This window comes from Eupeodes corollae, chromosome 3 (assembly GCF_945859685.1).
Source record: "Eupeodes corollae chromosome 3, idEupCoro1.1, whole genome shotgun sequence".
Classification (NCBI taxonomy): Eukaryota; Metazoa; Arthropoda; class Insecta; order Diptera; family Syrphidae; genus Eupeodes; species Eupeodes corollae.
This window is the reverse complement of record NC_079149.1, coordinates 108,361,988-108,375,086: the sequence shown is the minus strand read 5'-3', so window position 1 is coordinate 108,375,086 and position 13,099 is coordinate 108,361,988. Positions and strand designations below refer to the sequence as shown.

The window sequence follows — 13,099 nt, the reverse complement described above, 5'->3', positions numbered from 1 at the left end:
TTTTCCTTCTCTTATCATTTCATTCACACACAAAATGAAATCTTTAAAATTCCAAACAAAATATTTAAACAAAATTATTTTAGGAAGCATGCCAATATTTTGTTTGCACCATCATAAACTACATATATTCACTCATAAAACATTTTCTATCAATGTACAATGTACACACATACGTCATGCGTAATGCATAATTATTAATCATTTAAAATTAAAAAAGTTACGCACACAAGTTTTTAGGCGTAAAATTTATTGTTTTAAAAAAGGCAGCTAAAAAGTATCAAATATTGTTTCAACTAATAGTTAATTTATTCATAAATATGAAGCAATTAAAATACCATTTTTAATAAAAAGAACTATTTCTTAAATTAATAAACAGGATTTGGAGTATTCTTTCAAATGCTCAGTTTAGACTGATTATTTATGCAACCAAAGAAAAGAAATATTTTTGACAGCTAAGCTGTCATATACTAAGTTGAAATACAATTTCACGTACAAATCATACACGATCTTTAAATTACACAGCATCTATACAATTCTCACATAACTATAATTCTCTTCTTTAACTTTAATTGTCTGTCACTTTCTGTGGTGTCAATTTCATTATTACGTTTGAAATAAACTTGACAGAAATGCAGCTTCGGAACGCACCGAATATAAAAGGTTAGATTAAATTACCCTATCCAAAATGTGGTTCCAACAATTAATTGGCCAGTTTATATTTTTAAAATCTCAGATACCTACGTTGATATGTCATACGAATTTCTTACTTTTGCTGTGAGAAAGGAATTTATATGATGCGACTTCTCGAAAATACTATATCGCACAATTCAAAAAGTATGAAAAGAGATGCAAAGATAATTTGATTGCTAGGTGAGAATGATCAGTAAATTGTGTTTATAAATCATTGGGCGCATTCACAGCGCTTGTGTCTACGTAGTCAAAATTCAACTAGCTTTGTGAATGCAAAATTGCACTACAAAGCTAGTCAATCCAGATCTGTCATATTAATGACAAATACAATTGTATAAAATAAAAAACATTTGTGTTTTCAGAACTTTAAACAGTTTTTTTTTTCTTTTTAAATTTAATAAAACCAAATTGAAAATATTATATATGTATTTAAATACCGAAAGATTAATTTCATTTTGAATTCTTGTGTCCTTACCGAGCAGCTGATTGCGAAACGTCAAAACCAGTGTGCACTAACTTAGTAGTCGAAAATTTTACACTACGTCGGAGGGGAAATTTCAACGACTTTTGTACTTAGATTTAGCCAATCAGAATCCCTTGACTACGTAGCCCCTAGCTTTGTGAATGCGATCGTTCTCCTGCTCTGTCAATTCACTTTCGTCGCAATTTTCAAAAAATTACAGTATCTGTCAATAGGGTTATAGTCTATTATGTTCCTTGTTATTTTTTTTAATACATAAAACGTGCAATAATAGAACTTTACAGCACTCTTTGTTAAGCATTTCTCCATGCAACATTTCAATATTTCAAAAGTAATGTGAAATCCTAAGCATCACTGACGTTATAATTGCAAACAATTCTATTGCAATAAGCAACCGTCAATTGAAACCTTATTTTTTTGACATTTCCGGTTGTCATTGTTGCCAGCTCGTTTTCATTCAAATTGAAAAGCTTATCTGTCAAAAAGAACGTATTTTTCAACAAAAAAGTATGTACCTAACCTATACTACCGATATCTTTAAAATATTTGGTACAAATTTCAATGTACCTTCTATCGATTTAATATTTGTGTCTTTTTTGGAATACTCAAAACTAAGAGAAATAAATGAAATTTTCACAAAATAAACTAGCACCATTTTTGTGTTGATTCTCTAAATCAGAAATTTCAACTTAAAAGAAAAATATTCAATCTCTAATAATACAAATTTTAGTTTAAATAAACTAATTTCAAATTTCTCAAGAGCCAATTTTTAATCGATAACCAATAAATTGCCTTAGGTCAAAGTTAAGTTATTACGAGTATAATAAAAAATTAATACAAATTTGTTAAATTTGTCCATTATATCCAAAGAATTTATATTAACCAAAAAAAGACTTTATAAAAAATATTTATACACTTTTAATACAAACGTATATTTTTTAATTATAAAAAACAAAATAACATTCACTTGAAAATGGGCACATGTGTATTAAACATAATAATATACATTTAATATAGAGGTACATATTTACCAACAAGAATATTTATATAAAAATTATTGAAAATAGAAATAATATTATAAAATATTTGATATTATTATTTATTGAATTATTTAATGAACGTGCAATAATTTAATCAAAATAAAATTACACTTAAAATATTAATATTAGTAATAATTGTTCCTTTGAATGTCCATCACTTAATATTTAAAAAAAAAATGGTATGAAAAGAAAAATTACAAGAAATGTCTATAAAATATATTTTGCTCAGTATAAAAATTATATAAATAAAAAATTTAAATAAAATATTGTTTCTTTTAAACAATTTAAATAATAATAATCGTTTGAAAAAAGAATGAAGAATTTTATACAAATAATAACGATATAGTTATTATAAATTTAGTCGAATTTTGGATATATTGTTAAATTTTGGAATATGTATTTTATTAAAGAGAACAAAAAGAAACAAAAAAAAAATATTTATATGAAAAAGAAAAAAATAAATAAATTAAAAAATTGGAGGAAATAAATTAAAATAAATGTTGTATGTATTTGCATTTGTTTGAATATAAAAATGGTTGTATTCAAGATGATACCAAAAGTTGTTATTTTTAATTTAGAATAAAATATGAAAGTAAAAATATAACCAATATAAAACAAATTACAATAATTGAAAAATAAACGGTAGATTTAATTAAATAATTCAATTTTTTCACTTAACTTTGAAAATTTTATGAAAAAGGAAAGACATTTTATTTCAGAATATCTTAGAGAAAAATGTAAGTTAGGCTTGGTTGTGTTTTATAGTGTGATTTTATTATTTAACATTAATTAATTAGTAAATTATTTTTATTAATTATTTAGTTTATATTTATATGTTTGTTTATTTTTTGTTTGTGTGTTGGTTTTGGGAAACAAAGAAACTTTAACATTAATTATTATTTTTAAAACGCATTTAATTTTTCATTTTGCATGTTTTTCTTTCATTTGAATGCTTAAATAATATTAATTTGCTTTTTAAGTTTGAATAACTAATATTTATTTTATTATTTTTGTGGGCTTTCAGGAGCACAACAAATGCATTTTCTCAATGTAATGCCAAATCCAATGCCAAATCCAGCTATCAAGACGGAACCAAGAGGTAAGAGTTTTTTCTTTTCTTATGTCGAAAAATGTATTGATGGAACACAGTCGCAGAATTTTTGGAACTTGTTTTAAAAAACTTTGAAACCGATGTGAAAACTTAACGAAACTTCATTATTCAAAATAATTTGAACCCCACTGAACCGAACTGTCAAAAGTTTTGGAATTGGAATTTTCCTGCCTCTTTCATACCTAACGAAACAAACGTAAAGTCAGCCGCTGTCAGTTTTTTACTACATTAGCTAGGCCATTTTATTCAGAGTATATAGAGCTTGTTCCAAACTAGCTAACTAACTTGAAAAAAGAAACAAATCCTGAAAATGGTGAGTTAAAAAAAACACACACACATCTATTTTGACAGCTGAGTTCTCTGATCTGAGTTTTAAAAGAAAAACTAACAATAGTTGCTTATGTCAAAAGCCCAACGAATGGGTCAGCTAAATATTTGGCCTTTTGACTTTCTTAATCCAGAACTGAGCGCTGAGCACGGTTGGGCGAGCAGAGTAGAGTAGAGTAAAGTTCTGAACAAAGTATGTTCAGAGCTCTCTGATTTAATTATGAAACAACTTGAGCACTAAACTGTCATGATTTGAAATGTCGTCTGTTTGAAGGCGTTCAAAATTTTCATAAAAATGCTATATGCAATTGGTTTTTTCTAAATTATCTTTCCTTCTGCACTAAAACGACTAGCCTCTTCCGCCATTTTTATTGTTATGACGATCATTTTTTTTATTTCCCGGCTTTTAATTATCAAATTGTTTGTGTTCAGCATTTTACTCCGTTTAATCTGTTATTTTATTCTGAGCTCACAAAGCGTGCTCTGAACATGTTTAGAACTAAAAAAGAACCACGAATTCAAAGTTTTGAACGATCAGAGCTCAAAAATAAACACAATTATTCTTTCTGCTCTGAACTAAAAAAGAAAAACGCGGATTATAACTATATTTCAGAAACGTCAAATCAACTCTAATTTGATATTTAAAACATTTTTCATTTTTTGTCGCCGGCCGATATTTCTTTCGTCTAATTTGACATCGTCCTACACACCTAAAATCTATTTTGACTAAAGTCATGCTACTTTCTTAGTTTTACGTTATTCGACGTCTACTCATTTTGATTTTTGACGTTTCCTTTTAAGGCTGGACTCACATGTCCGAGTTAAATCAATTGCTAAGCTAAATTGCATCAAGTAATTACGAAATTGGTTAAATCAAAAATCAATGTTGTACGTTCGTTTGGTGAAAATCATGTCTTCGAAAACTTCTCTTAACTCTCTATCTTATAGTATAGTATTACTATGTCTTCAAAACGTTTATAAACATTTGTTTTTTTTTAAAGATATAAAACTTTGAAACGGAATAAAACAAAGATGATTTTCTGGCATTATAATTTAGAAATGATGAATTTTCTATGACTGTTTCCAACATTTGTTGTAAAAGTTGTTCTTCAAGTGATCAAGTAGTTTCTTGGTTATCAAAGTGGCATTAAATCGCATGTTCTTGGAGGCCAATTCATGGGTCCATAACGTGAAATTATGCCGTCACCAAACGTTTCTTTCTATAAATCATTTGTGGCATGTTTTCACCATTGGCTGTTCTGCTATTCACCTCAAAGCTTCGTCGCAGTGGACTTACAACAACATTGGCCTCTCCGTAATTCTTGAATTTAGAATCATTTCCAATGCACACAGACTACATCATCCCCCAAATGCAATTCGACAAAAACTTCCAGATTTCTATACCTTAAAGATGTTTCTGGGAGGATAGTGCATTCCTGGAAGACCAGTCAATCCATTTTTATACAGATGATTCAAAAACAAAAGTAGTGGTTGGTGGAAGTGTGTTCTCTGAACGACTGAAATTAGGTCTCTCATTCAGCCTTTCCAATCATTGTAGCGTGTTCCAGGCGAAAACTTTTGGCGATAAGAGAAGTGATGTCCTGACTCAAAGAAAACGTCTGATATCCGTATTTTCTCAGATAGTCAGGTCTCTGGACTCTGTCTCTATACAAACTCTAAAACAGTCCATAACTGCCGATCATCTCTAATGGAGATGGCACAACAGTTTAATATTCACCTTTGCTGGGTGCCGGGCCATAGAGCCATTCCAGGTTACTGTAAGGCAGATGAACTCGCCAGGCATGGTACAGTGCCAATCGCTACTTGTATACTGTTGGTAAGGCAAGACGCTATGAAGAAGGCAAACGCTTGGTGGAACAACATCACCACGTGTCAGGTCACAAGAAACAACTAGATTTAAAGCGATCACGGTGCTTACTATCTCTAAGCAGATCGCATATAAGCTCGAGAATAGGTGTCATAACCGGACACTGTCTAAAGGCCCAACTATAATAGGCATAAGCAAACATAAGCTTATGTCAAAAACCCAACGAAAATTCACTTAAGTTTGTGAAATTACTGCGGATAGCCATAATGCAGATTTGCTTACGTATGTATCTACATGTTAGATTTTACTTATGCGGCGAGCGAATGGGGTCGCTCTTGCTTAAGTTAACGAAACTGAGAAAAATTGAACGAGACGAAGCTAGACTCCATTATGTTCACTCGTATTGAGATTATTTGTATTCACACGTTTACTTATGGCCGCATATGCTAGCTTATGCCTATTATAGTTGGGCCTTAATAGGAAAGCCCGATACACGACTAGTTGTATTTTCAAATGATATTTGCAGAAGCTGTATGGATGAGGAAGAGGAGGAAACATTTCTTCACCTTCTCTGTACATGTCCTGCTCTAGCTCAAAAACTCAAGAATTACCAAGTAGAATCCTTCTTTAATGATCTAAACGATCTAAATCATATCAGCATAATCAGCCATTCACGTTTTCTAAGTGACTCAAATTGGTTCCATTGATCTTAGGAGGAATTCTCAAGATTCATGTGGCATCACAATGCCGTTAAACTGGCCTAAGTGTGTTCGATTCCCTGATGGACAGCCACCTTAACCTAGCCTAACCTTACCATTGGCTTTAATGGCCAGCATCCTTCTTAAAGCTCATACATCAAATTAAAGGACTTTTCACACGAGACGAACCAACGACCGACGAATGATTGAATAAATGTGATTTTGAACAATTTATAAATCTAAGTGAATTGCAGTCTGATTGTAAAAAAACATTTAAATTCAATTCACGTTCTACACACCTTAACCTTAAAACTTAATTCTAGTATCTGACAAATAAAGACAAGCCATGTAAAAGAAATGTCATAATTGGCTCATATTCGTTTATTCATTGGTCGCTGTCATGTGAAAAGTCTTTAAGAAGTCAGTTTTTGCGAATGTAACCATGTCTTAACATAGACTTGAGGATTATAATCACTCCAACAGTAAGCTTCATTGTTTAACTAATTCTCTTACGAAAAAAAAATAAAAGTCAAACTAAAAATAATGACAGTTGACAAAAACGAACGCCAATTTAAAGTTATATAACTCTAAAAAGAGCACCCGTTATTGCCACCGGTTTGTTATTTGTTTTAATTAACAACGAAAAACCACAACCTCCGCATAGAATCTGTATTGTTAAATTGTTTAAAAATACACACAAAAATAAATATTAAATATAATGTCCTCACCTCTTTTATAAAATGAGAAAAATTGTATTTTTAAAACCAATAATGATTAATTAAAAATAAATTCACTGAGCAATCCAATCAAATCAGTTCCATTTAAATCTCTCTCCAGCAAACATTGTGTCGATATATAGGCAAACCAATTTAAAACCAATTTCTTTTTTCCTTTCATCTACTATTATTATAGACACATCACCACTATCCTATGTGTTCGGCAACGTATACAGGTTGCCTGACCAAACGCCATCTCCACAGCCAGTGTCTCCACCAAATCCATACAATCACAACACAAGTGGCACTCCATCGCCATACCATATGGGTGGTGGCAATGGCAATGGAAATATCAACATGATGTCACCCAATCATCCCTACTATGGTCCTGGTACCGGAGGAGGACCAGGCGTTGTTAATGGTTCTCCAATCGACTTCGATATCTACCAACAACAACAGCAACAACAGCAGCAGCAGCAACAACATCCCGGCACTATGAACCAATATAGTATGTACAGTCCATCTTCCCAACCAGCCGCAGCCCAACAATGGCCAGGTCCCTCGCACTTTAAGCAACCCATGCCGAATAATATCAATAATCTCATCAATTTCAACGTGAATAATCCTCTAACAGAGTCGGCAGGGCCGTCATCTTCAGCCGCATCAGCCTCAGCCACAGCCTCATCCGCTCAGCTCAACCCCAATAACAATGGTCTGCATTGGAATGATCCAACGCCAATATCAATATCCAACAATAGCTTCAAAATCGAACATATGCTGGCTAATACTCAGCACAATCACCATCACCAACAGCAACAGCAAAATCACAATCAGGGCACTGGCGCTGCAGCGGGTTCAACTTCAGCCTCAACAAATAATAATGAAGCACCCAGTGTCATTAGTCTTCTCAATATCGATAGTGACCAGTTAATGGAATTTAACTCAGCGGAACTTACGAATTTGTCCTTATCGTAACGTAATATGAAAATTATCAATTTTTTAATCTACAAAATGTTTTAAAATGGCGTAATAATAAATAGTTCTGTAAAAATTTGAATATCAATTAAAATTAAAATTAACATTAATTGCATTAATTAAATTTAATTGCCAAGGATATTAATTTATTCTCGCTTAAGGAACATTTTTTAATCGAAATCCACAAAACATTGTTGGGCTTCTCTTATTTAGAAATTAGTTAGAGTTTAAAATTAAACAAAAGTTAAAAAGTAAATTTAAACAATCTTCAAAGAAGTGCATAGTTTTTTTTTATTTTGTAAGATAAATGAAAATTTTGTAATATTATTGTTTTTTATTTTATTTTAATCGTATTTTTTATTATTATTATTAAATTAGTTTTTTTGTTTAAGTTTTGCAATAAATAAATCGTACATAATTTAAATATAAACAAAATCAAACTAAATACAGTAAAATTAGAAAAAAAAATTAAATTAAAAGATAATCTATACGTAGTGCAGAATGTTGAAAATATTTTTTGTTTTTTTATTGTTTTTATAATAAGAGTTAAATAAAAAATTTGTTAAACATTCCAAAAGCATATAATAAAACCTTTAGAAAAGTATGTTTGGTGGTAAGCTTTTTGAATCAACATAAAAAGTAGCAACAAATGCAATTGATGTAAGTAATTTTTAATTTGGGAGTGAATTAGATTAAATTAACTACATTCCATTCACTTTTTATTTTTTTTTTCCAACCTTATTAGTTTTGAAAACTAAAAGCATATTGAGTTTAATTCAATAAGTTAATTCTCATTTGATTTTGATCCGTCAAAACACAAATTCCATGAGGCAAAATAAATTGATTTATTTTTGATTTAAGATCAAATCTAGAGATATAGATTTTTTTCCAAAGATTTATCCCTCTTTGAACTGATCCTACAACAATCGTACACACTCTTTAACAAGTACGCGAGGTTACACTAATACAATAACCAACAAACAAAAATTCTAACAATTGGAAGCCCCATTTAATTAAAGCTGGGTTTCGGTTTATAAGCATTGACAAGTGCAACAAGTGTCAACTTGACAATTAACTAAAGTTCATCCAATAAATAATCTACGACTTTGTAGAATTGACGAGGAATTTGGGACAGTTGCCAAGATTTTGGAACATAAAAAAAATTGTCAGGGATGTTTTGAAAAATATTAAAAATTGCATCACACATTGGTAAAGACAATTTTTTAGGGAACAGAAAAAAATACAAATTACGATTTTGTCCGTATGTTGACAGTGCCAATTGAGTTTTTTACTTGAAGACATGGAGTGACACAATTAAACAACATATTAAAATATAAAAGGTACGTTCGTTGGTCAGTATTAAATGTATTACGAGCCGCTAACGATAAACTGATTTTTACTTCGATTGTAAATATCAAACTAATTTTGACTTTAGTACTGAAATAATTTTAAAGTAAACCTACTTTATCTAATCATAAATTCTAAATTAAAATCGTGGACGGAATTCAAAGAAATATTTAATTTATTTCATTATTAAAAAATCTCAGCTGACAAATGCTCCTTTTTTGGTGCCTGTGGCATCCGATCGGGTAGTTGATGATTGCCTCAAAATTGGTTTAGGCCAGCAATACAACTTGCAAGGGCCAAGTTTTCTGACTCTTCGGGATAGGTTACGGAGATAAGCACTCTTCCTAACTGAACTCCACCGTAATTACGCCTCGGATACTTAATTATAACTCGTTGGCGACTTTTGGCTATTGTACCCGGACAAAGATTGGTTTCTGGAATGTGAGGACGCTTCTGGACGCAGGAAGTGAAGGCCCGCAGAATGCCAGATTCCTAAAGAGGTTAAGGGCTAGAATAACTGCTGGTGGAGTCCCCGTATCACACGAAAAACAGAGAGGTAAACCGCAATGTGCACCGTGACAAGCGTAACTTCATCAACGCTTTGGCTCAAGAAGCAGAAGATGCTGTAAACATGTGCGACTCCATCAAAGGCCAAGCAATGCAGTGGAATCCGTTCACACAAGAAGGAAAAAGAGCTGGACGACGAAGGAAGCACATAGCGTAGGACAATCTAGGCGGAATCAGCATTACTACACAAAATATTGAGGGAGCTGAAACACATCTCTGGAAACCGTACACGAGGTGAGCAGGCGTAGTAGAGGCCCTATGCCCCTTTAGGGGTTCCCAACGGACTTAAAAAGTCTGAGGACCTAAGTAAAGTAAGTATGACACCTTTTGAAATTCCCTGACTTTCCAGTCGAGTGGCAACTATGTCCCATAAAATTTTGAAGACTTACGTAAAGAGTTTTGACGACGAAAACAAAACAGTATATCGTTTTTCCATTGATGAAATATTTTTGCAGATACTTAAACGAATTGCGAAAAACCGTATCACGTTATCCGATCGTATGATATTTGGTACTTTTTTTGGGGATTTTCAAAAGTTTCCGGTAATGATGGAATTCGTGCTAGAGCTGAGTGGTATCTTACATCAATAGCCACCATAGTCTCCAAAATCTGTCGAATAATTTATTCTCAATTTTATTTCAGAACGTTTTTATGGTAGATTTTTAATTGCGAATTGTCAGCGTAAAACAACTTCGGTTCTTAATTTTTCGTCATACATTCATTACATACCCTTGCGGTTGAAGAAGCTAACACTACATTATACTTTATTTAATTATTGAATTCGTTAAACAAACTAACGTTAGAACTTAAGACTAATATTACATTTATTCTTAGATTAATAGATTTACAATGCTTTAAGCAATTTGCAAAAAAAATAAAAAAAAAGATAAACTGAAGTGTTGAAAAGATTTAATTTAAATGTTTTAATTTTAAAATCATCGCTTACGGAATATACCAAAAAGTAATACTTGTTGTAAACTGAAATCAATTGGTTGAGGGGACTTTTTTACCATACTTAAATCTACTTGATCGGCTATAAATAAAGTTTAATTTTTCCAAATTTGATGGTGATATGACTGACCCATTGATTAATTTTATAATAAAGCACAGCTAAATTTACTCTCTGTGTTTAGAAAGCGATGAAAGATTTATGAGCGTGAGCCTATGATTGTTGGGCGAAGAAACGGAGGCAGAAGCGCGTGAATCTTCTTTGTACTCCTTCTAATCTGTTTATATGGACTGAATGAAAGGGAGCCCATATTATGCAGCCATATTCCAATATTGGTCTTACAAATGATATATAAAGAAGTTTAAGAGTATTATACCCCTATTACCATTGGCGAGTCGAATGAATAAACGTGTGAGTGTGAGAAATTGGTATTACCGTTGGCGAATTGAGAACCGTTGATTCGACTTAAATGTCAATACTTTTTCGAAGTTTGGTCTCACTCTATTGTCGTTATCGAATGTTCGTTAATTTGAACGTCATTCGAGTTATTTTTTGTCGAACGTTCATATTGTGTGAGAAAAGGTCGAAGCTTATGCAAAAGAAATGTCGGAAAATAAAACAATGTAAGTACATATGTTTATTTCATTTCTTTTATAAAATAACATGAATCAATGAATTTTTTTTATTCAGCTGCAAGAGAACTAATAAAAATCAGTTCGAAAAGCTAGTCGAACTGATGGTATCGAACCCAAATCTAGCGAGAGGTGTTGGAGAGTTTGGTTCTTCCAAAAAAAACCAAAAGGAATATTGGGACCAATTTGCTACAACCCTCAACTCACTTGGGCCACCTACTCGTGATGGAAAAGAATGGCACAAGGTAATGTGAATTTGAAAAAAAAAAACTTTCTGAATAAAATTGGTATTCATTCAACAGGTTTGGCTGGATTATAAGCTCAAAATCAAAAGGAAACTTTCGATGAATAAAGCCGAAGTGGTGGCAACTGGTGGAGGTAAATACTCTCAAGTTTCCTTAACACCTTTAGAACAAGCTGTGGATGAGCTGCTTGGACTTGAGCAAGCTGTAAGGCCAGAAGGTATGTGCTTTGGTTCATCTCACCAAATTTCAGAGGACTTAATTATCGGCTTACAAGACATTGAAGTGCTCAACGAAAAAGACCCTGGTGCAGCCGATAAACAAAAATCACCACCGCCCCCACTACCAGCAATGAAAAGAACCACAATGAATGAAAATTCTGAAAAAGAACGCCTTCGCTTGTTACAAGGCCAAACTGCAACACAGACAGAGTTGGTAAAAATCGAAAAAGAAAAGTTAAGTTTTCTGTCCGACATCGCCAGATTTTCCAGAAAAAGCTACGAAATTCAAAGAGAGAAGCTTGCTCTATTAAAAGCAGCAGAAAAAAGGAAAGAAAAAGAAAATTTCGATAAAAACCGTCGCCATGCTGAGTATCTGGAAATGGAAACGAAAAAGCACGAATTGGAGATGCTTAAATTTAATTTAAAAAATTAAAATATTTTTTTTTCCTTGTACTTTTCTTATAGTTATGAATGAATTCTTTTCCTTTTTTTCTTGTTAATAAAGAGTTACGACTTAATTTTTAAATCAAATATATTTTTTATTATTTATGAAAGCAAAATAAACTTGAACTTGAATTTCATCCCAATGTTGTTTTTTATTTACAGAGATTCCATTATTTGATTTCTTCTGCGTTCGGCTTCAGCACTGCTTGGAGTTTCGAGTTGTATTCCTTCTGTTGGTAAAGATATTTCCTCTTCTACAATCTCGGGATCTGTAACTCGGTATTTTATACAAATGTTATGCAAGGCACAGCATGCATTCACAATTTGTTTTGCCTTTGAAGGAGCGTAATGCATTTTCCTTTCATTTAAAAGACAGCGAAATCGACTCTTAAGAACGCCAATAGTCCTTTCTATTATATTTCTGCCTTTGGCGTGTTGCTTATTGAATAAAGACTGCCTTGAACCGGAACTTACGTTTCTGAAAGGAGTGAGCAAACAAGACGATAGTGGGTAACCGGCGTCTCCTAAAAATAAGAAGAAATTATTGAACGACGAAATAAAAATAAAAATATAAATAGTACCAAGGAACATTGAACGTTCTCCTCTTTGGTACCACGTTTCAAGAACTGACTTAAGATTACTGCAGTTCCATACAAAGGAATCATGGGTCGATCCAGGATATCTTGCGTCAACATAACGAATACACATGTTATGGTCACACGCCTTAAAAACTTGCATTAAAAAACAAAAGCTATTCTCAAGGAAAACACTTACTTTCATTGCTTTTAAACTGTAATATCCTTTTCGGTTAAGATACTGATGACGTAACTC

At 32.1% G+C, this 13,099-nt stretch overlaps 1 protein-coding gene across 1 annotated transcript; it reads left to right on the top strand.

Moving 5' to 3' along the window:
- Positions 1 to 3,235: 3,235 nt before the first annotated feature.
- Positions 3,236 to 7,934, top strand: LOC129950101 (uncharacterized membrane protein DDB_G0293934-like). The gene is made up of 2 exons (XM_056061916.1): positions 3,236 to 3,310; positions 7,088 to 7,934. Exons 1-2 carry the CDS (start codon positions 3,247 to 3,249, stop codon positions 7,864 to 7,866), a joined length of 843 nt encoding a protein of 280 aa, XP_055917891.1. The 5' UTR covers positions 3,236 to 3,246; the 3' UTR covers positions 7,867 to 7,934.
- Positions 7,935 to 13,099: the final 5,165 nt, after the last annotated feature.